The 26,388-nt window shown below is 37.7% G+C and overlaps 1 protein-coding gene and 1 pseudogene across 3 annotated transcripts in view; both read right to left on the reverse strand.

The window, feature by feature from the left end:
- Positions 1–624: 624 nt before the first annotated feature.
- SH3GLB1 (SH3 domain containing GRB2 like, endophilin B1) overlaps positions 625–26,388 on the reverse strand; it is a 49,866-nt gene continuing 24,102 nt past the window's right edge. For 2 of the 3 annotated variants that reach the window (XM_027536661.1, XM_027536660.1), the window contains exons 7-11: positions 24,922–24,945; positions 17,154–17,243; positions 16,682–16,782; positions 6,097–6,325; positions 625–5,678 (exon numbers count right to left, since the gene is read on the reverse strand). In XM_027536661.1, the coding sequence (XP_027392462.1) occupies positions 5,571–5,678; positions 6,097–6,325; positions 16,682–16,782; positions 17,154–17,243; positions 24,922–24,945 (552 nt within the window). In that variant the 3' untranslated portion in view covers positions 625–5,570. The remainder of the gene's footprint in view (positions 5,679–6,096; positions 6,326–16,681; positions 16,783–17,153; positions 17,244–24,921; positions 24,946–26,388) is intronic. The other variant, XM_027536662.1, reaches the window with a different exon arrangement.
- LOC113889667 lies at positions 15,191–16,675 on the reverse strand (annotated as a pseudogene).

A 26,388-nucleotide genomic window follows, 5' to 3' on the forward strand; every position in this document is an offset into this window, starting at 1 on the left:
ATCCTCATTTCTACTGATGAGCAAACAGACTCAGAGGTTGACTGACACAAAACCAGGCAACCGAATGGAAAAGCCAATGTTCTGCCTACTTTCCAAAGTTTTCACTTTCCTCTATTATGTCCACGTTCTCTAAAAGCAACAATAGGCCTGCATCAAAGTTGTCATGGGATTCTAGTCTGTTGAGGATTGTTCTGTCTCTGTCAGCAAAAGCCAGAGAGGTGGTAGGGCTTCCAGAAGACCGAGTAAAAGCAAGGGGAGAGCCAGTGCTACAAACATTCCCTAAGTGTCCCAAAACACGTAACAGAAGGTAGAACAGTAAATGGTGTCCTGTTAGAGTAAGTTAAGAGTGATCCTGGCTTTAATTTTGCAGGGTATTTTTATCTTCCTCTCACCCTTTACTTTTAAACTGAAGCTTCTAAAAACATTCACTTGGAAGCCCTCCAAAAATAAATAGCATTCTTTCTTATACTGCTGATAAAAGTATAACCTGGTAAGTTTTCTAGGGGCCAAAGTGGCAGTAACAAAAACTTTTATAAAGTGGCATACTCCACAGTAGCATTTCCACCTTCAAGTATTCACCTTAAGGAAATATTAAGAACACATAAAAGATTTAACAACACAAAGTCCTTTAAAGCAGTTTATTAGTGAAAAATTGGAAACAACCTAAAAACAGTAGTTTAATAAAATGTGGCACAGGAGATGAAATACCATGCAGCCATTAAAAAAGATATAGAAACATATTTTGACACGGCAAGATAGTCATGGCACTGTCAAGTGAAAAAAAGTTACAAAACAGTATGTACAACTTGATCCCATTTAAAAAAATCTACAAAAGCACAGAAGAATCTCTAAGTGTATACACCTAGATAACAGTAGCTGTCCCTGGATGGTGGAATTGTAAGTGATTTTTATCTTTATATACTTTTTTCCTCCTTTTTCACCAATGCATTTATGACTTGTACTTTTTAAAAAAGCACTTACGATTCTTAGAAGGTCTCCTTTAAAATAGGGAGAGCAGAGCTTAGCAGCCCGAGCACCAGGATGTACATGTTAGTCTGATATAACTTTAAATGGTTTGATGCCAAATTGTGACTGTGCAGAGTGGAAATGTGGGTGGGGCTAATGCTTACCCTTCTTCAGACAAACACATCCATCCCTAGAAACCCTTCACATCAATCAAGTACAGGCATTCTAAGTGGTATTGTTCTTTCTTATACTTAGCATACCTTATACCTTCACACCCACTTGTAATATAGCCCAGAGCGAGGCTCCTCTACACTTGAGATAAATGTTGTTGGTATACAAAAGGCAGGGAGAATTTTCAAGTGATGTCAGATAGCAGGCCTGAAGGTAAAAGGCACATTATCTTTATTCTACACAAGTGGGTCTCAAACTTAGGAGGGTAACAATCACCTAAATAACTTGTAAAGACAGAATGCTGGGTCCTATTCCCAGAGTCTGTTTCAGTGGAACTTGGATAAGGCTTAAGAGTTGCATTTTTTTCTTTCTTTGACAAATATTGAGTATATATTATGTGCCAGGTCTCATGCTGAGAGTTGGGAATTTAACTGTGATCAAAAGAATTAACAGTCTCAATCTCAGGAGCCTACATTCCAGAGTGACAGATACATACATACTAAACAAATAATTTAAAGTAACTAATTACAATTAGTACTAGAACACAGGAAAGATCAGAATTCAGTTTTTGTCTTGAAATGTATTTTAAAATGTTACATGGGAGAACTAAGACTAGTTTTATAGCCCCTTGAAGACAACAAGTACCAAAAAAGGTACTTAGACATACGAATTAACATTTTTAGCAAATTCCTAGGTGATGCTGATATTGCCTGTCCTGGGGGGTCTCAGATTGAGAACCACTTCCCTACTGAGCAGTTTCCCATTAGGATAATGTGGGAGAAAGGGCAGGTATGCTGTGGACAAACACCACACCCCTATTTGAGTCTCACCATGAGGTAAGAGCCACTTAATCACGTGGAGAAGGGGTTGAGGCAAACTTGTGCTGTGCTAAGTCGCTACAGTTGTGTCCGACTCTTTTCAACCATATAGAACGTAGCTTTCCAGGCTCTTCTGTCCATGTCATTCTCCAGGATAAAGTACTGGAGTGGGTTACCGTGCCTTCCTCTCAGGGACCGTCCCAACCCCGGGAACAAACCCTTGCCTCTGATGTCTCCTGCATGGGCAGGCAGGTTCTTTACCACTAGCGCCACCTGGGAAGCCCCTGAAGTAAAGCTGGCTGTAGGTCATATTGCAAAGCCTCCTGTTATTAAGGCTTGTCACTCAGACTTGAAGTGCTACATATTATGGCAACATATTTCAAACTTTCAGGTGTTCGGGAGCTAAGGAAGATATTTTTAAGCAATCATTTCAAAAAAGTATGGAGGCAAGCTGGACCTTCCTGGGTAAACAAAGCTGTTGCTTTTTGTCCTGTGCTCCTTCATCTTCTGCATGTCCTCCCAAGACCAGCTCCTCCATTTACATCCTGTTCCTTTGTTCTGGTGGAGAACAGCAGACTATGAGGATGAACTCTAACCCACTAGTGACTCTGGCTTCATGCTTCTTATTTCTCACATTATTCAGAGTGAGGCACATTCCCATTTCTGGGACCTAGTCTCCTACAATATGAATTGTTCTGATCAGCACCACAAAAACAATTTAATGCAATGACCTTTTAAGTTAATTACCTTCAGGACAAATAAAAGAGATAATCAGTTACTTCTGTTTGTAAAAAGAGCCTATGATTATTTCCAAGTTTACTATTTCATTCATATATGCATCCTTCATATTACTTTATCTTTAGATTAAGCTCAGGGCCACAGACATTATTTAAGTAATTCTAAATTGCACCATGAATTAATAGGCTTCCCAAGGTTTCTTCCATGCCTAAGAACCTATAGACCTTTACCTGAGTAAAAATTAAACCTATGACCTTATAAAATAAGCCCAAACCAAAATAAAACAAATCCAAAAGACTCCAAAGAACCAAACAAAACTTCATTAACATAAAAAATAAACATAAAACAAATTTACATATTGTGCTGGATTTGTGGTGGACAAAGGCACAAAAAAACCTTTGAACTCTAACATTACTGAAGGCTACTGTACATTATTGGGTTAGGATAAGCAACATTCATTTGATGGAAAGCAGAAGGTTCTGATAAAAATGTACACTGACAGTGGCAAGGTTAAACCTAGATATTGATCTGCTTTAAACAGGGTGCAAAATACAATCAATAAGGAACAGAGCAGAGCATGGACATAGAAGATGAATCTCTGATTCACAGTTGTAAACAAGGCCAACAGTCAGGAAGCTACAGAACCTAACAAGGGGAAAAATTTTTACAGCACATTTCTACAGTGTGCCAAGCTTTTCCCCCCAAATTATCTAACATACAAGATAGTTATAAAATCTACAGGTATAGATTTTATAGATATTTTATTACTATTTTTAAAACTTTTTTTTTTTTTTGCTATAAAACCCTCACAATAACCTTAAGGTGGCATAATTATTATCCCCATTTTACTACCAAGGAAATGGCAGTTTACATGACATCTGAGCTGAAGCTCAAAGACCATAGTACGTGAAGAAGACTGGATTTGAACCCAGGACAATTTCACTTCACTACTCATATTTTTTCCCTTTTACTACTCTATTTCCCATAAGCCTAATTTACAGTTGCTATTAAAGCTGACCTGATCTTTTTGACTTGATCTTCTAAAGCCTAAATCTGGATTTACATAATAGATGGTGCCCTGGGCTGGCTGTAGAGCTTCCTTTTTGGGGGAAAAAGCTTCACTCAAGTAGTTTTATGTCTAACTAACCAGCGTGTTAGTTAGTTAATCTAACTAACCAGCGTGTTAGTTAATCTGGGGATTAACAGTATGGAAATTCACAGGGTGAATCAAATCATCTTTTACAACTATAAAACTGCAGAGAAATTTGTCTCACAGAGTAGAAATGTAACAGCTACTGTTAAAATTTGGACTGTAAACTGAATTATCAACATGTTCACCAAGCTCTCATTAAGAACTCTTAAACACCATTTTAAAACATCTTTTGTGCTGAATATTCATTTTTCAAAGTACCAAAACATATCATTTGGCACATTAACATTTCCTAAAGAAATTTACTACACCTTTATACTTAACATGTAAGTCAGACTGAACCACTCTGAGCTGACAGAATGTGCTACATTCTCTCAGCTCCAGGCCTGGCCTAACTTTTTCCTCTGCCTGGAACACTTCCTCTCCAAAACATCTCCCACTACCCAATTTTGAATTAGGTGACTCCCAAAGCTCCAAAACACAGTATTGCATTTTCCTTCTATCATGACACCGGTGCTGTTATATGACCATTGCTTCCTTATTTTTCTGTATTCTCTACCAGTCTTTAAGATCTGTAAGGGGAAGAATTTGGTGCATCTTGGTCAGGGTCGTATTCCAAGCTAATCAGCATAGTGCCTAGCACCCAACAAATGTTTGATGAATGAATGAAAATAAGAGCAGAAGTCCTGACATGGAAACAATCTGCTGATTCATAGAAATAGCCCACACAGCAATTTTCTGATTCCAAGTATATTACTAATTGTTTCATTAGTGTGTGAACTAGAGAGCCTGATTAGGATAACCTAAGTTCATTAGTAAATTTTTAAAATTTATTTGTAGGCTTAAAGTAACCAAAAGTATATTGTTTGCGTACAATTTACTCTATAACAAACACAGCTGTGCAAATCCATATTTTTATAAGGATTTGTTGTTGAATAAGGACAAATTCTCTTTACTGTATTACAATATCTTAACACATCCAATTCTGATTATGGATTAAATGGTGCCAACTGAACAACCTTAGAAACATTGTTCAGTAAATTGAGTTTGTCCCGGATGATTCAGAACCTTAACTGCAAATGTACTAGAGAAATACAGTAATACTTCTTGAGGACTAGTTAGTCTTAGAATAAATCATTCAGTAGTGTTTAATAAAAAGCCCTCAAAATAACTCACTGAAACAGAATATTGTCATCATTTAATAACTGCTGGAAAATAAGGTAAACATGGTATAACTAAGTTTTTGTTTATGAAAACATTCAGAAACATTCTATTTTTCACAAAAGAGGTTTATATCCTAGAGCTCTTTTTAAACCAAGTTAAAAACAAATTTTAACTTTATTCTTTGGCTATTAATTATACCTAATAAATGAGTCACTGATATCAATTCACAATAAATTTATTTTACATAAAAGAAAAAGCTTGCCATTAATGAAAAATCCAGTAGAAAACAGTTCTTCTGCTTTAATTTGGGGTTCAAAAGTAGAAGGTACGTATTAGTGAAACCTCAGTAGAAAGAGAATTTTGTAACAAAACATTCTTGGCATGAAAGCTCTAACGTAACTTTTGTAATGAAATATTTACCATGCAATTTTATTGGCAGAAAGGCCAGTTTCTGATGGTATTTTCTTTTCAGTTTCTTAAGACATTAACATGAAAGATACTTAAACCTGCTTTATTAAGAGTTAATTATATATAAATATGGTATCTTTCCATAGTCCACCTATTTAATTGAGCAGTTCTAAGTAGGTAATTGGCACCCTGCCCTTCTGGTTTCCCCTTTCACCCATCAGCCAGTCTGAATCCATTCCAACGACACTGAAAACAGTGATTACCTACAAAATAAAACATTTTCAGTTATTAACTATATTAATAAATAAATACACAAAAACTAATCAGATTTAATTTGTTTAAATTGTAAATTATTCACTATAAAAATTTAAATATTACCATAAACAAACACCATTATCACATCATAAAAATTATCAATGTGAAAGATAAAGGGTTTTATCAGAGGCAGTTTTAGAAATCTAATTATTTAGCAGTTAAAAGCTTTAAATAGTTCTGTGATGTTCTATTTTGTTAAAAAATAGTAGTTAAAAATTTATAAAATATTAATACAATCATCTGCAATCTATGAAAACATTCATAATAAACGATTTCTAAATAAGTAATAATGAATTTGCATTTTGTTATACTGGAAGGTTAAGTCAGTCTATGATACAGTTTTCTTTTTATATCCACATTACTCACCTCATCTGCCAGAAGTGATAATTCAGTACTGTTTGCAGCATCATAATCATACAGAACCCTGGCCCTCCGGCTGCCACCGCACTCCTTCAGGTCAGTGAGGTTGGAAGGAGAGGTGATTACTAGGCTACTTGTTGAAGTCAAGGCAGAGGAACCAATCACATTCGATGAAGCAGACGGTACAGGTGCCACAGCAGTCTGGTTGTTGTTAGAGTGATAATTGGATGGAAAACTGTTGAAAAGAAAATTGCCAATTATGTATACAGGACCAAAGTTTCTGTTATCACCACTTGGTGGCAGTATTTACCTTCTACCAACCTCCACAGGCTAAAGATTTAAAAGATGTTAACATTTTATTGATAAAGTGTGCTATTTACCCCTCTTGGATCAATTACATTAGAGAAAATGCAGGTTATTTTTAAATATAAAATCCTTGAAAGTCTGTTTCAAAGTCATCTTTACAAGTATAAACTTTAAATTATTTTTCTCCAGAAAAATGATTCATAATACTTCAATTTTCTACTGTATGTTTTATTAACCTTTTCCTTCCTTTATGAATTTTTAAATTAAAAAAAAAAAAAAACCGATGAAAAACTTACCTAAATGTCAGATACTACCACAGATTAAAGTTTTCAAGTTAATTCTTTGAGAAATATTTGACTAACAACTCTTTTTCATAAAATAGATTTTCCCATTTTCCCGTTCATTCGAATATTTACTGAGTATCTCCTTGTCTAGCATCACTAGAACAAGCTGAGATATAAAGATGAAACAATACCATTCTTTTATGGATTGTAGACAGGTGAAGGGATAGACATTCAAATAATATGTTATGACTAATAACATAATGAAGACTCAACGGAAGAATAAGGCAGATATCACAAATTAGTGAAATCTTTTTATCAATGTGCTTACAAATACTTTAAAGATAATTAGAATTTTCAGTTTATTTTAAGCTTACTGTTGCTCCACAATACTAAACAGAAAAAAACGTAACATGGCTGGCCTATAGTCATTCTAATCCAACCATTTCTAAGGTTGAAAACGATCCTATTAAAATTCATTGTTGTTGTTCAGTTGCTAAGTTGTGTCCGACTCTTTGGGAGCCCCATGAACTGCAGCATGCCAGGCGTCCCTGTCCTTCACTATCTCCCTGAAAGTGAAAGTGAAGTCGTTCGGTTGTGTCCGACTCTTTGGGACCCCATGGACTGTAGCCTACCAGACTCCTTGTTCCATGAGATTTTCCAGGCAAGAATACTAGAGTGGGTTGCCATTTCCTTCTCCATCACTATCTCCCTGAGTTTGCTCAAACTCACGTCCATGATGTAGTTTGATCACATCATGTGAGTCAGTGATGCCATCCAACAACCTCATCTTCTGTTGCCCCCTTCTCCTCTTGCCCTCAATCTTTCCCAGCATCAGGGTCTTTTCAAATGATTTGGCTCTTTGCATCAGGTGGCCAAAGTACTGGAGCTTCAGCTTCAGCATCAGTCCTTCCAATGAATATTCAGGGTTGATTTCCTTCAGGAGTAGTCTCGTTTGATCTCCTTGCTGTCCAAGGGACTCTAAAGAGCCTTTTCCAACACCACAGTTTAAAAGCATCAATTCTTCAGTGCTCAGCCTTCTTTATGGTCCAACTCTCACATCCATACATTACTATTAGAAACAGCACAGATTTGACTATAAGGACTTTTGTCAGCAAAGTGATGTCTGTGCTTTTTAGTACACTATCTAGGTTTGTTATAGCTTTTCTTCCAAGGAGCAAGCATCTTTTAATTTTGTGGCTGCAGTCACCATCCACATTGATTTTGGAGCCCAAGAATATGAAATCTGACAGTTTCCACTTTTTCCTCATCTATTTGCCAGGAACTGATAAGACTAGGTGCCATGATCTTCATTTTTTGAAAGTTGAGTTGTAAGCCAGCTTTTTCACACTCCTCTTTCACTTTAATCAAGAGGCTCTTTAGCTTCTCTTTACTTTCTGCCATTAAAGTGGTATCACTAGTTAAAATATAAAATGCTTCATCGGTAAAGGTAGGTGAAATTAAACTCTTCATAAAATACAGTTTTCTTCTTTATGATTCCTGTGCCATCTGGAAATCACTCAGCAAAATTTTCTTTATCCTTAACCTCTTCTCTAAACCTTCCTTTCACTTCCTGATGCTTGTGTTTATCTCCCATACTCCATGTATCATTAAACCTAGAGGTGGAAGCTGTAGGAGCTGCATGCTCATTTCCATTCCTATACTCTTCTCCCTCACCAAGATTACTCCTACCAAACTTCTGAATTTCACATTATTCAACTATCAACTACTTCTTGTTGCAATCATCTACAGGTGTCTTATTTTTTTTTCCCTTTATCTCTAAATTTTAGTTTCTGGCTCACTGCCAGTATATCTTAATTCTTGGTGATTCTAAGAATTATTTGAACAATCCTTAGACTGCTCAAATAATTGCTAATCTAATTATTTAAACACTTTGGCCTATGAGATTCATGGACTATTCTCTCCTACTGATTCTGTGCCTGACCCTACTTCAGCTATCCATTACCAATGCCTCATCTAGACTTTATCAATTCCAAAAACTATAACTCTTATAATAATCATATTTCCCAACATTCCATTCTCTGACCATCATCTTTTTCCCTAGTACTCTCATTTCAACAAGTCTATCTCAGATTCCAAGCTGGAATCAAGATTACTGGGAGAAATACCAATAACCTCAGATATTCAAATAACACCACCCTTATGGCAGAAAGTAAAGAACTAAAGAGCCTTTTGATGAAAGTGAAAAAAGGAGAGAGAAAAAGTTGGCTTGAGCTCAACATTCAGAAAACTAAGATCATGGCATCCAGTCCCATCACTTCATGGCAAATAGATGGAAACAGGGGAAACAGTGGAAACAGTGGCTGACTTTATTTTTGGGGGCTCCAAAATCACTGCAGATGGTGACTGCAGCCATGAAATTAAAAGACACTTACTCTTTGGAAGGAAAGTTATGACCAACCTAGACAGCATGTTAAAAAGCAGAGACATTACTTTGGCAACAAAGGTCCGTCTAGTCAAGGCTATGGTTTTTCCTGTGGTCATGTATGGATGTGAGAGTTGGACTATAAAGAAAGCTGAGCGCCGAAGAATTGATGCTTTTGAACTGTGGTATTGGAGAAGTCTCTTGAGAGTCCCTTGGACTGCAAGGAGATCCAACCAGTCCATCCTAAAGGAAATCAGTCCTGAGCGTTCACTGGAAGGACTGATGTTGAAACTGAAACTCCAATACCTTGGCCACCTGACGAGAAGAGCTGACTCATTTGAAAGACCTTGATGCTGGGAAAGATTGAAGGCGGGAGGAGAAGGGGACGACAGAGGGTGAGATGACTGGATGGCATCACCGACTTGATGGACATGAGTTTGGTAAACTCCTGGAGTTGGAGATGGACAGGGAGGCCTGGTGTGCTGCAGTCCATGGGGTTGCAAAGAGTCGGACACGACTGAGTGACTGAACTGAACTGAACTGATCTCCGATCTATAGTCCTACCATAGACCTACCATCTATTGTCCTACCAGCATGCCATTTGTGTCCAAGGTAAATTATCAGAATCACCCCCCTTGCACATATCTTCAAATCCCATGTCCTTTACTTCATACTTCATTTGGTAAAGATCTCCCTAATTATCTATTCAGTATCCATGTATCTAAGACATGAAAAAATATAAAATCATAGACATGAAAAAATACAAAATCATAGTCTAGTTTCACACTCAGTGAGTTAAGTAGGAACAAGTGGGTCCACAATGCTGCCTGGCAACTACACTACATTTCTCTAAAATCTATCCACTTAACATTCTCCTGATTACTTTTCATGCCCCTTTATCCATCTGCAAAATTTCAGCAATTCTCCCTTAACCTTTATAATCAGCTTATGAATTGCTTCCTTTTTATCTAAGAGGAGAAAAAAACAATCAGGAAACTTCCATGCTTTTGGTCATCTTTCCTCCTACTACAGATGAGCTATATCTATGCCCCTAAGATTACTTTAAGGTTAATTTTTCCACCTGTGTATAAAATTGCCTCTCAAGTATATCACACTACCGATTCTTCCCTTTCTTTTCAATATTGTATTTTCTCCATTTACTGTATCATTCTTATCAGACTATAATCGTGCTTTTATTTCTCCTATCTTAAAAAAACAAGACAAAAATGGGCTAGACTCTACTTCCTCCTCTGGCTAGTGCTTCACTTCCCTATTCCTCTTTACAGAACTCCTTGAAAGACTTATCTAAACTTAATGTCAAGTTTCTCTCCTTCCATTGACAAACAAGCTTTTGCCCACACTGTTCCATTAAAGCTACTCGTCCAGGTCAGCAATGACTTCAATGTTCTAAATCCAAAGGTCTACTAACAGCCCTCTTTTCACTTGATCTATCTAGAGATTACAGTGAAACACTCCTCTCACCTTTTACAGCTTAATCCAAGGCCACACACGTGGTTTACATCTTACCTCACTGCTCATTCCTTACCATTCTCCTTAGCTTGTTCCTTGGCTCTTTGTTGGAGTACCTCAGGGCTCAGTCCCTGGTCTTTTTTCTCTCTCTACTCATCCTGTGCTGTGCTTAGTCCTCAGTCGTGTCCAACTCTTTGTGACCCCATGGACTGCAGCTGGCCAGGAACTTCTGTCCCTGGGGATTCTCCAGGCAAGAATACTGGAGTGGATTGCCATGCCCTCCTCCAGAGGATCTTCCCAACCCAGGGATTGAACCCAGATCTCCCACACTACAGGCAGATTCTTTACCATCTGAGCCATAAGGGAAGCCCATGAGTAATGAAGTAGGTAGTCTATCCCTTCTCTAGGGGATCTTTCTGACCTAGGAATCAAACCGGGGTCTCCTGCATTGCAGGTGTATTCTTCACCAGTGAGCTACCAAGGAAGCCCCTCTCTCTACTTACTCCCTTGGTAATTTCATCTAGTCTGAGATTTAAATATCCTTGATATACTGACAAATGTCTAATTTATCTAATTCACTCCCCCATCAATATCCAGACTTGCATATCCTAAAACTGATTATCTCCACTTGAATCTTTTATTTCTCAAACTTAACATGTCTAAAATTGGGCTCCTGATATACCTGACGTGCCTTCCCCATACCCAACCTGCTCCTCCTGGGGTATTCCCCATTTTAATGAACCAAAACTCTAATTCTTTCAGTTGTTCAGGCCAACACCTGCAGTAATTCTTGACACCTCTAGGTCTCATATATAGAACATATATCAGCAAACCCTTGCTGTCTTTACCTTTAAAAACACACCCAGGGTTTGAGCACTTTTACCATATCTATCACAATTCCCCCTATCCAAGCTTCCATCATCTCCTGATTGGATTACTGACCAAGTTATTGCAATAGGCTCCCAAGAGGTCTGTCAGCTCACACTCTTGCCCTCTAACATCTATCCTCAACAGAGCAACAAGAATGATCTTGTTAAAAGCTAAAATCAAATCATGTCCCTCTTCAGGTCAAAATCCTCCAGACTTTATCTCCAAGTAAAGGTCAAAGTCCACAAAGAGTGGTTTCCAAAGCCTAGCTCCCTGTTTCCTTGATTAATCTTCAGCTAAACTCTATTTTGTTACCTGAACATACAGCTATGTTCCTGGTTCTGAGTTTTTGTACCTCCTCTCCTGGAGCATCTGTAAGATGCCCGTGTGCTTTATATCCTCACATCTTTCAAATGTGTCTTCCCTGACTATGTAAATCTCTACTTCCCTGCTATATTTTTCTCCAGTGCATTTATCGCCTTCTAATATACTATGTAATTGATAAAATGTATTGATTTTCTACTCCCCTCTACCCCTAAACAGAATGTAGGTTCCATGAAGGCAGGAATATGATCTATTTTGTTTATACTCTATCCTTGACGTCTAGAATTGTGCTTTTAAAAATTACAAGCAGATGTTTCTCTGATGGGTAAAAGGGTTCTAATGATGAACTAATTTCTAATTCAAGTTTCACTCTGAAGTTAAGAATACATTTCCGAGCATCTATTCCTCAGTGAATGCAGCCTATATATACATTTTTGGAGGAAAAAAAAAAAAGATATGCTCTCTCCACACAGATGTGTTTGTATATCTAGACAGGATTTTTAAAATGTTTTACCATGGTATTTTACTTTCAAACTTACCAGTATAATTAACCTTTGTTTACCCACTGAGTTCTACTGATGTTAATTTTGGGGAATTAATGTAAAAACAAAAACAACAAAACACCAAACAGAAAAACCCCGAAAGACCATCTTTACCTTCTAAGAACTTTTACTGCTAAATTAAAAAAAAAAAAAACTCTAGACCTCCTGCCACTGTAGCTCAATAAGTAAACTTTCCCACTATTAAAATATATTTACTAATCTTATAACCAGTTCTTCTGATTCCTTATCTGTATGTGGATAATAATAGTACCTATCTCAGAGCATCAATGACTAGATTGTCTGAATGGATGAGTTCCAAGCATTTGAATGGCTTTAAGGAGAATGCAAGGATGAATGATTTTAAGAGCAACCCCTATGCTGCACTGCTAGAACATCAGGACAATATGAACAGGAAGTACTAATCTCCTTGGGCTTAAAATTGGTTTTGTGGAAGTGACTAATTTTGTTCTATGCCTAGTTTTGAAGGATTAATATGCAGAAAGGAAAACCAAAGTGATGAGGGTTTTTAATATTTTCTCCTTATTCCTTCTCTTGATGTTCCTCTTTCAAATGTTACATATCACTCCCCTGCTTTCATGGTTCCTCATTATATAAATCTCAAACTCCTCATTACTTAAGGGGCATTCATAAAATGACACTGCTTCATTATTCTAGCCTCATCTCAGTTCAGTCACTCAGTTGTGTCTGACTCTGTGATGCCACAGACTGCAGCGTGCCAAGCTTCCCTGTCCATTACCAACTCCAGAAGTTTACTCAAGCTCATGTCCATCAAGTTGGTGATGCTAGCCATCCATCTCATCCTCTGTCGTCCCCTTCTCCTCCTGCCCTCAATCTCTCCCAGCATCAGGGTCTTTTCAAATGAGTCAGTTCTTCTCATCAGGTGGCCAAAGTTTTAGAGTTTCAGCTTCAGCATCAGTCCTTCTAATGACTATTCAGGACTGATTTCCTTTAGGATTGACTGGTTGGATCTCCTTGCAGTCCAAGGGACTCTCAAGAGACTTCTCCAATACCACAGTTCAAAAGCATCAATTCTTAGGTGCTCAGCTTCCTTTTTAGTCCAACTCTCACATCCATACATGACTACTGGAAAAACCACAGCTTTGACTAGACAGACTTTTGTTGCCAAAGTAATGTCTCTGCTTTTTAATATGCTGTCTAGGTTGGTCATAGCTTTTCTTCCAAGGAGAAAGTGTCTTTTAATTTCATGGTTGCAGTCACCAGTATCACCTTTTAGGATTTGAAATAGCTCAACTGGAATTCCATCACCTCCACTAGCTTTGCTCGTAGTGATGCTTCCGAAGGCCCACTTGACCTCACATTCCAGGATGCCTGGCTCTAGGTGAGTGATCACACCATTGTGGTTATCTGGGTCATGAAGATCTTTTTTGTATAGTTCTTCTGTGTATTCTTGCCACCTGTTCTTAATATCTTCTGCTTCTGTTAGGTCCATACCATTTCTGTCCTTTACTGTGCCCATCTTTGCATGAAATGTTCCCTTGGTACTGCTTATTTCCTTCAAGAGACCTCTAGTCTTTCCAATTCTATTGTTTTCCTCTATTTCTTTGCACTGATCATGGAGGAAGGCTTTCTGATCTCTCCTTGTTTTTCTCTGGAACTCTGCATTCCAATGGGTATATCTTTTCTTTTCTCCTTTGCTTTTCTCTTTTCTTTTCATAGCTATTTGTAAGGCCTCTTCAGGCAGCCATATGGCTTATTTACATTTCTTTTTCTTGGGGATGGTCTTATCCCTGTCTCCTGTACAATGTCATGAACCTCTGTCCATAGTTCTTCAGGCACTCTATCAGAGCTAGTCCCTTGAATCTAATTCTCACTTCCACTGTATAATCATAAGGGATTTGATTTAGGTCATACCTGAATGGTCTAGTGCTTTTCCTACTTTCTTCAATTTAAGTCTGAATTTGGCAATAAGGAACTCATGATCCGAGCCATAGTCAGCTCCTAGTCTTGTTTTTACCGACTGTATAAAGCTTCTCCATCTTCTGCGGCAAATAATATAATCAATCTGATTTCGATACTGACCATCTGGTGATGTCCATTGTTCGAAGAGAGTATTTGCTATGACCAGTGCATTCTCTTGGCAAAACTCTTGTTAGCCTTTGCCCTGCTTCATTTTGTACCCCGAGGACAAATTTGTCTGTTACTCCTGGAATCTCTTGACTTCCTACTTTTGCATTTATTTCAGTCCCTTATAATGAAAAGGACATCTTTTGGGGGTGTTAGTTCTAAAAGGTCTTGTAGGTCTTCATAGAACCATTCAACTTCAGCTTCTTTAGCATTACTGATGGGGCACAGACTTGGATTACTGTGATACTGAGTGGTTTGCCTTGGAAACGAACAGAGATCATTCTGTCGTTTTTGAGATTGCATCCAAGTACTGCATTTCAGACTCTCTTGTTGACTATGGGCTACGCCATTTCTTCTAAGGATTTCTTACCCAGAATAGTGGATATAATGGTCATCTCAGTTAAATTCACTTATTCCAGTCCATTTTAGTTCACAGATTCCTAAAATGTCGGTGTTCACTCTTGCCAGCTCCTGTCTGACCACGTCTAATTTACCTTGATTCATGGACCTAACATTTCAGGTTCTTGTGCCATACTGTTCTTTACAGCACCAGATGTTACTTCCATCACCAGTCACATCTACAACTGGGTGGTGTTTTTGGTTTGGCTCCTTCTCTTCATTCTTTTTGGGGTAATTTTTCCACTGTTCTCCAAACCACTCCAGTATTTTTGCCTGGAAAATCCCACGGATGGAGGAGCCTGGTAGGCTACAGTCCATGGGTCACAAAGAGTCGGACACGACTGAGCAACTTCACTTTCACTTTCAATGACCTGGGGAGTTCATCTTTCAGTGTCCTATCTTTTTGCCTTTTCACACTGTTCATGGGGTTCTCAAGGCAAGAATACTGAAGTGGTTTGCCATTTCCTTCTTCAGTGGACCATGTTTTGTCAGCCTCATCTACCACCCCATTTTTTTTAAGGCTTCTTGATTTTTTTTATTACTCAAAGAAGCTTCATTTTAAAATTTAACTTTCTGACTCTGTGCTTTCAACACTTTCATAATGATTTTCTGCTCAATAAGGACAGTGTGCTTGATCCTGTCATGGACACATATAGCATACAGGGAACCACCATAAGCCCAGCTGATAGATTTCTTCATTTTAGACAAACCTGATAAGAACTTTAGGTCACAGTGAATTCCTCGAAGTTGGCCTGGGTATATTCCACATGTAAATTCTGCTGCTTTCCCAATCTTCTTAGTATAAAGATAATTCTATTACCAGGGATTTGGGACAGCCTGGTTTTGTTAGAGGCGGTATTGTAGGACAGCCTACAATGGTATGTCAAATGCTAGACCATTCTCAGTGCCTCTTGATAACTGTCCCTGGAAGAGTTCCTGTCCCATTTTTAACTTGAACACTGTGATCCAACTACAATGAACTACTGTCAGTTCCCTGAGCTTGCCACACACTTTCCTCTGGCTCTTCCATATACATATTCCCCCTTTGCCTAGAACATTCTTCCCTGCCCTTTTCTTCATCTAGATTATTCCTATTAAAATACTTTTATCTGTGAATCTTTGCTAGACTCACTTGAGTCACAGTTAGATGTCCCTTACAGTAATCTGAACTTCTCTTTCTACTTATCACATGGCTTGTCCACCTGTAGCCTGTACTTCTACCTAGACTTCGTTTGTTGTGAGAGCAGAGAAGATGTCTGTCCTGAATGCCATTTTATTTTCAGTGTCACCTTATAATGACACCTTATAATGTGAGTTCCATAAACATAAGCAATTTTGCTTGTTTGTTTGCTGATATAATTCTAGAGTACAGAACAGTGCTTGGATATGACAGGTGTTCCATAAATGTTTAATAAATGACGGGGCTATGTGCTTTACATATGTGCTATAAAGAATAATACCACACTCAATGATATCAATGTGTGTGAAGTCTTATAGAACACTCTAAAAACTTTTCTTTTTAAATGGTGAACAAGTAATGAAATATAAATTAGTTTATCTCTAAGGGCAACTAAAAGTCAATAATTTTATTTTCCTCAACTACCTTTAAAGGTATACAAGAGAAAAGTGAACTTCAAATGCTTTTAAGCTCTCTTTACATAGCAATAAAAAGGTATTCCTCTTAAATTATCTTCTCATCCCTGTTAACATTCTTCTGTACCAAGAGTTCAAAATGTTTTTATTTCAGAAGTGTGATAATCACTTTCCTTAAAAAAAAATAAAATCTGATTTTAAGTAAGCTAATAAAAGCCTTTAATACTATTTTCACCTCTATTATTAGTTCAAATGAAAAAAAAAATCCAAATTTCCTCTCTTATCAGCAGTTTCATGTATGAAAAGGAAATTACCACCTTCCCAGTTGTTTTTGAAGGTCTAACATGTACTGGTAACATTGTGCGTAGTAAGTCATCTGGGCTTCTACAAAGTCATTCAGACAGCGAAGGTGATGGGCCTGTAAAGGAAAGTTACAGTCACTTCTTAGCTCTATAATCTACAAGTGGCAAATGCTAAGGGGAGACAAAGTACAATACTGTACTCAGGGTGAATCATCAGTATCTAGCATTTTACTACAATATATAATAAAAAACTATTTAGCCAAAAAAAAAATAAAACAAACAAAAAACAAATGGATTTGATGGTAAGAAAACTAGGTGATGAGGTGTAAAAAAAATTTAAAATATTTCTTCATATATCTTGAAAAATGCTACGATTTAAGTATCTTGATAAGTGACTGAAAAGGAAGTTCAGTTTCTACTCCAAGAATTTCCCTAAGACTATCAAAGCCTTCTGTTCCAAATGAATTTCCAAGGAATGAACACTCACGTGTGTACTGCTGATTCCCTCCAGGAGAAGTCTGGTAATCTCTGCCTGACGATCAAATTCACTTTGAGTTATTCTTAATTCCTGTTCAGACTTAAATTGTAACACAGTTTTAGAATCTCATTAGAGGACTTAGTCCATGCTATGCACATCCATTTAGACAGTTAAAAATTCCCCAAACAAACCTCAAAGTCTGGCAATTCCCTGATTCTACTTTGTACCTAAACTGGTACCTGGTTTCTAGACCTTATTTCTTCTATATTACTTAATCTAGATAGAACTGAATCCTTCCTTACTGGTACTTAACTCAAAAGAATCAATGTCAAAGGTTAATGACATAAACATAAAAGCCTAGGAAAACTATGGGACAGTCAATATATTTTCTAGTATAAACTTTGGTAAATTTTAATGTTTTATGAAACCTTACGATTACCAGTTTACATGTATGCTGCTGCTGCTGCTAAGTCGTGTCAGTCGTGTCCGACTCTGTGCAACGCCATAGACAGCAGCCTACCAGGCTCCGCCATCCCTGGGATTCTCCAGGCAAGAACACTGGAGTGGGTTGCCATTTCCTTCTCCAATGCATGAAAGTGAAAAGTGAAAGTAAAGTCGCTCAGTCATGACCCCATGGACTGCAGCCCACCAGGCTCCTCCGTCCATGGGATTTTCCAGGCAAGAGTACCGGAGTGGGGTGCCATTGCCTTCTCCGAGTTTACATGTATAAAATATTTCAAAAAATTCTCAGTTATTACTATAGTTACTTTACTTTGAAATATAGGTTTCATTCTCAAATGAAAAAACTTTAGAATGAAGCGAGGATTTTAAATTCTTTTGTTATCAAGCATATACTTGATTCTAGGGACATAGTTCTAAAGTTCCTTCAAAGGATTCTTTGTCCCACATAAATGTCTTTTACAGTTTTCTTTCCAAACTTTGCATAAAATATGTTTTAAGCAGAAATACTATCTATAAGATATGCTAGGATTTTTTTGCAACTTATGAGTGACCTTTAATTAATGGTGTGCTAGTAACTGGCTTTTTACTGGGGGAGGGGGGTGCGTGGGAAGCGACAGGGAGGGAGGGGAAATTCTCTAATGTGCTGAGTTTCAATGGTAGAAATACTTCCACCACAGTTGATATCAAGCTACCAAGATGAAGTCAGTGACCTCAGAGCTAGAAAGAGATGTGTACAACAGCACACCATTACCAGCTTTAACTATCCAATATAGGTTTGAAAGTGAAAGTGAAGTTGCTCAGTTGCTCAGTTGTGTCCGACTCTTTGTGACCCCATGGACTGTAGCCTACCAGGCTCCTCTGTCCATGGGATTTTCCAGGCAATAGTACTGGAGTGGATTGCCATTTCCTTCTCCAGGGGATCTTCCCGACCCAGGGATTGAACCTGGGTCTCCTGCACTGTAGACAGACACTTTACCGTCTGAGCCACCAAGAAAGAGAAACCCAAGTAAGACGGTAGGTGTTCCAAGAGGGCATCAGAGGGCAGACACACTGAAACCATAATCACAGGAAAATAGTCAATCTAATCACACTAGGACCACAGCCTTGTCTAACTCAATGAAACTAAGCCATGCCCTGTGCGACCACCCAAGATGGGCAGGTCATGGTGGAGACGTCTGACAGAATGTGGTCCACTTGAGAAGGGAATGGCAAACCATTTCAGTATTCTTGCCTTGAGAACCCCATGAACAGTATGAAAAGGCAACATGATAGGATACTGAAAGAGGAACTCCCCAAGTCAGTAGGTGCCCAATATGCTACTGGAGATCAGTGGAGAAATAACTCCAGAAAGAATGAAGGGATGGAGCCAAAGCAAAAACAATACCCAGTTGTGGATGTAACTGGTGATAGAAGCAAGGCCCGATGCTGTAAAGAGCAATATTGCATAGGAACCTGGAATGTTAGGTCCATGAATCAAGGCAAATTGGATGTGGTCAAACAGGAGATGGCAAGAGTGAACATCGACATTCTAGGAATCAGCAAACAGAAATGGACTGGAATGGGTGAATTTAACTCAGATGACCAGTATATCTACTACTGCGGGCAGGAATCCCTTAGAGGAAATGGAGTGGCCATCATGGTCAACAAAAGAGTCCAAAATGCAGTACTTGGATGCAATCTCAAAAACGACAGAATGATCTCTGTTTGTTTCCAAGGCAAACCATTCAGTATCACAGTAATCCAAGTCTATGCCCCAATCAGTAACACTGAATAAGCTGAAGTTGAACGGTTCTATGAAGACCTACAAGACCTTTTAGAACTAACACCCCCAAAAGATGTCCTTTTCATTATAGGGGACTGGAATGCAAAAGTAGGAAGTCAAACACCTGGAATAACAGACAAATTTGGCCTTGGAATATGGAATGAAGCAGGGAAAAGGCTAATAGAATTTTGCCAAGAGAACGCACTGGTCATAGCAAACACCCTCTTCCAACAACACAAGAGATGACTCTACACATGGACATCACCAGATGGTCAACACCAAAATCAGATTGGTTATATTCTTTGCAGCCAAAGATGGAGAAGCTCTATACAGTCAGCAAAAACAAGACTGGGAGCTGACTGTGGCTCAGATCATGAACTCCTTATGGCCAAATTCAGACTTAAATTGAAGAAAGTAGGGAAAACCACTAGACCATTCAGGTTATCACCTAAATCAAATCCCTTATGATTATACAGTGGAAGTGAGAAATAGATTTCAGGGACTACATCTGATAGATAGAGTGCCTGATGAACTATGGAATGAGGTTTGTGACACTGTACAGGAGACAGGATCAAGACCATCCCCATGGAAAAGAAATGCAAAAAAGCAAAATGGCTGTCTGAGGAGGCCTTACAAATAGCTGTGAAAAGAGAAGCGAAAAGCAAAGGAGAAAAGAAAAGATATAAGCATCTGAATGCAGAGTTCCAAAGAACAGCAAGAAGAGATAAGAAAGCCTTCCTCAGCAATCAATGCAAAGAAATAGAGGAAAACAACAGAATGGGAAAGACTAGAGATCTCTTCAAGAAAATTAGAGATACCGAGGGAACATTTCATGCAAAGATGGGCTCGATAAAGGACAGAAATGGTATGGACCTAACAGAAGCAGAAGATATTAAGAAGAGGTGGCAAGAAAACACAGAAGAACTGTACAAAAAAGATCTTCACGACCAAGATAATCACGATGGTATGATCACTCACCTAGAGCCAGACATTCTGGAATGTGAAGTCAAGTGGGCCTTAGAAAGTATTACTACGAACAAAGCTAGTGGAGGTGATGGAAGTCCAGTTGAGCTCTTTCAAATCCTGGAAGATGATGCTGTGAAAGTGCTACACTCAATATGCCAGCAAATTTGGAAAACTCAGCAGTGGCCACAGGACTGGAAAAGGTCAGTTTTCATTCCAATCCCAAAGAAAGGCAATGCCAAAGAATGCTTAAACTACCGCACAATTGCACTCATCTCACACGCTAGTAAAGTAATGCTCAAAATTCTCCAAGCCAGGCTTCAGCAGTACTTGAACCGTGAACTTCCAGATGTTCAAGCTGGTTTTAGAAAAGGCAGAGGAACCAGAGATCAAATTGCCAACATCCGATGGATCATAGAAAAAGCAAGAGAGTTCCAGAAAAACATCTATTTCTGCTTTACTGACTATGACAAAGCCTTTGACTGTGTGGATCACAATAAACTGTGGAAAATTCTGAAAGAGATGGGAATACCAGACCACCTGATCTGCCTCTTGAGAAACCTATATGCAGGTCAGGAAGCAACAGTTAGAACTGGACATGGAACAACAGACTGGTTCCAAATAGGAAAAGGAGGACGTCAAGGCTGTATATTGTCACCCTGCTTATTTAACTTCTATGCAGAGTACATCATGAGAAACGCTGGGCTGGAAGAAGCACAAGCTGGAATCAAGATTGCCGGGAGAAATATCAATAACCTCAGATATGCAGATGACACCACCCTTATGTCAGAAAGTGAGGAGGAACTAAAAAGCCTCCTGATTAAAGTGAAAGAGGAGAGTGAAAAAGTTGGCTTAAAGCTCAACATTCAGAAAATGAAGATTATGGCATCTGGTCCCATGACTTCATGGGAAATAGACGGGGAAATAGTGGAAACAGTGTCAGACTTTATTTTTTGGGCTCCAAAACACTGCAGATGGTGCTGCAGCCATGAAAAGACGCTTACTCCTTGGAAGAAAAGTTATGACCAACCTAGATAGCATATTCAAAAGCAGAGACATTATATTGCCAACAAAGGTCCATCTAGTCAAGGCTATGGTTTTTCCAGTAGTCATGTATGGATGCGAGAGTTGGACTGTGAAGAAGGCTGAGCGCCGAAGAATTGATGCTTTTGGACTGTGGTGTTGGAGAAGACTCTTGAGAGTCCCTTGGACTGCAAGGAGATCCAACCAGTCCTTTCTAGAGGAGATCAGTCCTGGGTGTTCTTTGGAAGGAATGATGCTGAGGCTGAAACTCCAGTACTTTGGCCACCTCATGTGAAGAGCTGACTCATTGGAAAAGACTCTGATGCTGTGAGCGATTGGGGGCAGGAGGAGAAGGGGATGACAGAGGATGAGATGGCTGGATAGCATCACTGACTGGATGGATGTGAGTCTGAGTGAACTCCGGGAGATTGTGATGGACAGGGAGGCCTGGCGTGCTGCAATTCATGGGGTCACAAAAAGTCAGACACGACTGAGCGACTGAACTGAACTGATTGGTTTAGTGCTGGGACAAAACAAGTCACTTAAAAAAAATAAAATCTAAAAACAGTAAGTACTGGTAAAAAAATATCCTCACAAATCTTTAGTCAGAGTTGGTCGGTAATGAGAGTGAAGAGGAAAAAATAAAATCTTATAGATCATTCAAAATAGTTAGCTTATTCCCCATGGGGAATTAGCACTGGTGATAATATCATTATAATATTTTCTACTACCTCTCCAGGATAAATTGCTTACCCCCCCTAACCAAATAATTACAGTATTTTCCAAGACTGTAGTAAGGATAAAAACAAGGTGCGAATTCTTTCCCTTTCACACCCTCTCCTTTACCCTCTTTGGTGGCAATATTTAACCCAGTCAACAAGGAGGTAGCTGCAAAAGAGATATCAGTTGCTGCAATCATTCTTATCCCATTGCCAAAAGACATGGCAGAGAGGACTAAGACTTGACCACTAGAGGAGACTTATGGAAATAAGCTTGAAGTATTCAGTAAGTTGAGTTAAAATTAAATTTACTTGACCAAAACCAGAATACACGGTACTCTGATAACAGGGCTGAAGTAATAAGCTTCCAGTATGTAGCAGAAAAATGTCACAGGGGAATAAAAAAGTCAATGTTCTTCCTAAAAGAAGTGTTAAGGAAAACCAATTACTTCAGTGTTACATTTGCACCATTTACTTTTCTACTTGGTTGAGAGGTTTTGACATATAGATTCAAAGCAAACAAAAAAATAAATGTACTTCAGAAATAAATGAGGCTTATTCCACATAGGTTTGACTGTGAAAGTACAATCTGACAGCCTTTAGTAGAAATGGCAGGAAAGTCTACTCAATGGTAATGTTTCTGTACAAGGTGTAAGTAAGTAAGCTAGGTAGTAGATTAAAAGTGATTAGGAAGCTTGAGTCTGAAATGGAAATGATGTTTTAAAGCTAAAAACTACTGAATAAAAAATATGAAATGATCTTAGTAAGGACAAAGAATCAGTCTATGTTTTAACAAAATATAATTATTTGTGAATAAAGCACCATGTTATAAAGCCTAGGAAGTCATTCTTCTGTACAATCTACACTTTATATTTTAGAAAAGGTAAATGACAGGAAGGAAACAAATCGTGTTTCTTGAACAAGTTGCTTGAACAAGTGTATGTTTAGGGTAGCTGCAAACAGTCTAATGTCCCAAACCATCTCTACTTCTGACAAATGTTAATTGATTATAATAATTAATTGGAGAGGCTGAGGTAAGTGAAATTAGGTTCAGCACAAACAATTTACTTAGGAAGAAAATAATCCATATTAAAAGACACAGAAAAAGGGTTTAGACAAAGACAATGAGTTGAGAGTTTTTATTCTGTCCTCCGGAGGATCTCATTCTCCAACTTAATTTTATAATTAGGATAGAGTTCTACGGAAAAGATCTTCTACTGCTTAGAATTACTGTTACTGGACTAACTGATCTAAAGCATAGCTTGGGTGAGAGAAGTAAAGAGAGTTCTTTTAGGATATAAATTGGAAATAGGGCCAAGAATGTGTTGGTTTTTTATATCAGGACTGGGTTAATTATTTTAAGCCAGAAATTCTGGTCAAGCTTCTAAGGCATTTGCTATGAAATCCTGGTTAGTATTATGTACTTTTTCTAGGGGCTTAAACCTTAATATATTCCAGAAATATGAAGTTTTAAAATTATACATTTTTAAATTATAAAAATGACAGAAGTGAGAATGATAATATTTTTGGAAATTCATTTTGATGTTATTTTAAACTTTTTAAACATATACGAGCATAATAATGTAAATATTTGTTTCATGAATTTCTTGATATTATATCAGCCATTTCCCAAATTTGTAGAGACTGCAAGATCAAATCCGTAAAAATTTTTTGATGTACCTGTATGCTAATCAAAGTGGAAGAGACCCTTTCTTGACCAAACTACTTTCTCTTCCACGTTATTCTGTCCTCTTTTCATGCTAGAGGTTCAGGAAGAGGTGAGAGGCCAGGGTGTAACCATAACTAAGCTGATGAATGGATTCCATGAAAGGGAGTGAGAGCATGGGCATTAGTCAAGAATTCCACACTGGATTTCCAAGTCATGCTCCATAACCTATGCCTGAAACAAGACTGCATAGTCAGCAATCCTATAAAGTCAGAAAATAAGTTTAAGTTTATAAAACTATTAAATAGTCAGAGGTCCAATTAACACCCGGGCTCTATCCCCAGGACTGTCCTCATCTCAAGGTCAGATTCTAAACATGAGAAGTAAATGAAAAATGCTTCTGAAGACCTCAAATAGCACCTGAAATAAATCTGCACGAGTCATAATTTTATTCCTTAAACTAGCTTATTTGCTTTCCTAACCAAGAGATTAGAAATGGTAGCAGAAGTAGAGAGATGGGCAGTAATGGTAATATGGACAGTATGACAGTGTCACACTGTTTGACACTGAGGGACAGACAGTGTCACTTTTAAAAGTGACAGTATGACAATGAGGGAGGAGACAACATACTTCAAAAACAAAGAATACAATTGTTGCACAGTACATAAAGCATGTTCATAATAATAAGCCTAACTGTAAGCAAAGTTAAATATATTTTAACCTGTATTTAATTTTTTATGAATATTTTCAACTAGAATGACAGAAAAATTAGCTTTGGAGCTGGAGAAAACAAGCTTCAGTTACCTTGAAAATTCATTTGTGTGACATGATATATTCACTTCTCTTAAGATACAGACATAGTGTTAACTATAATTCACAAAATTATCATATGAATAAACCAAGTATTTACGAACTGTCTTCTGGCAAGGCACTGTAAGGATTACACTTAATATAACAGACTCCTCATATTTATCAGAGTGTGTATACAAACAACATCTCTGAAGCACTGTTATACTGCTCCGGCCAAACAGATCTGAGCTTTCCATAATAATTTTCAGATTTTATAAGACAATACTAACAAAGACTGTGATTGGCCCCATAGTTGTTGCCCAATATAGATTTACTGAAAGAATGACATTTAAACTCTTGTTTCATAATTCTGTAGTTTAATAATTTACTTACTTTTGTCACTTCCTCTGCCCAAATCTAGCCAGCATTAAAAATTGAGAAAAATATAGAGCATGAAAGAAAGTTGGAATTTAACATTTTCTACAGCTTAGTATAGAAAAATGTAAATATTTTAATTCACGTGGCATACTTTTTCCAGAGTCACATTAACAGATTAAACAGTAATAGTTAAATCAATAAAGCTTAATATACTGTGAAAGTATGCCTTCTATGTTTAATAGTACTGATGTTTGAGTCTTATACTAATTCTAAATTAATAACAGGTTTCCAAAACTGGGAATATTTAACACCTCTCAGTTCTAGTATTCTCATCAGTAAAATGAGACATTTAGAGTATATGATTTCTAATTTCTCACTTAGGTTCAAAATTCTGCAATTTTAGGAAGTTAAAATAAAGCAAGGATAAATGGACACAAAATGTTGATAGAGCCATGAGGGGAGGCAAAATAAACTTGAGATATGATGAACTTAAAGTTACCAGAGTTAAACATATCTTATAAGTAGGTGACACAAGTAGTAAAACAAATGCCTAATAAATGAAACAAAGTCTTGATAACTGTTCAGCAGGATTTAAAATGTTTAAAATGACTTATATACTAAAGTACCAATGAGTGAAACAGTCTCATACTTCTCATTTATCTACATATAAATAGGACAATGGAAATAAATGAATGCATTCTCTTGCTATCTAAGGAAAGCCCTAATTTAGCCAGGGCTTCAATAATTGGAGTAGTTTAAAAAACAAATGCATTTTACATATTCTGTATAATAATCTTTTCTATTACACGTTTTCCCCCCTCCTTTTAGTACAGTGCTCATGAAATAAAAGTAGTCAACTGATTTAACAAATAAAAACTGCCAATTATTTACTACTTAACAGTGGATTCCATCTACTTCTATGGCAGTAATACAGTCAGGAGTATTATGACAAACACTGTACCTATAAATCTTTACTGGCTAACATTTATGAGTTTGGGGACAATGTTTAGATTTTACTAATTTCTATCTTGCTAAAAAATTAAATATGCTTAACATCTCAAAAATTTCCTCAAATCAAGCTCAATAAAATATACAGGATACTATAGAATAATTCTCATTACTAATTCAAAGCTATCACTATTCAGCAACTCTCCTAAGTGAATTAACACATGGCTCAGCAGTTAAGAATCTTCCTGCAATGCAGGATCTGCAGGAGACATGTGTTTGATCCCTGGGTCAGAAAGATCCCCTGGAGGAGGAAATGGCAACCCACCACTCCAGTGCTCTTGCCTGGAGAATCCCATGGACAGCAGGCTACAGTCCATGGTGTCACAGAGAGTTAGACACAACTGAAGTGACTGAGCTTGCTTGCACAGTCCTCAACACTACAGAAATACATAAACTACTAGGGTTTGTTTTGGCCTGCAATTACAAAGAAGAAATTAATTCTGTGTTGAGTTTGGGTGAAAATTAAAGTAAACA

Source organism: Bos indicus x Bos taurus, chromosome 3 (assembly GCF_003369695.1).
Source record: "Bos indicus x Bos taurus breed Angus x Brahman F1 hybrid chromosome 3, Bos_hybrid_MaternalHap_v2.0, whole genome shotgun sequence".
Taxonomy (NCBI): domain Eukaryota; kingdom Metazoa; phylum Chordata; class Mammalia; order Artiodactyla; family Bovidae; genus Bos; species Bos indicus x Bos taurus.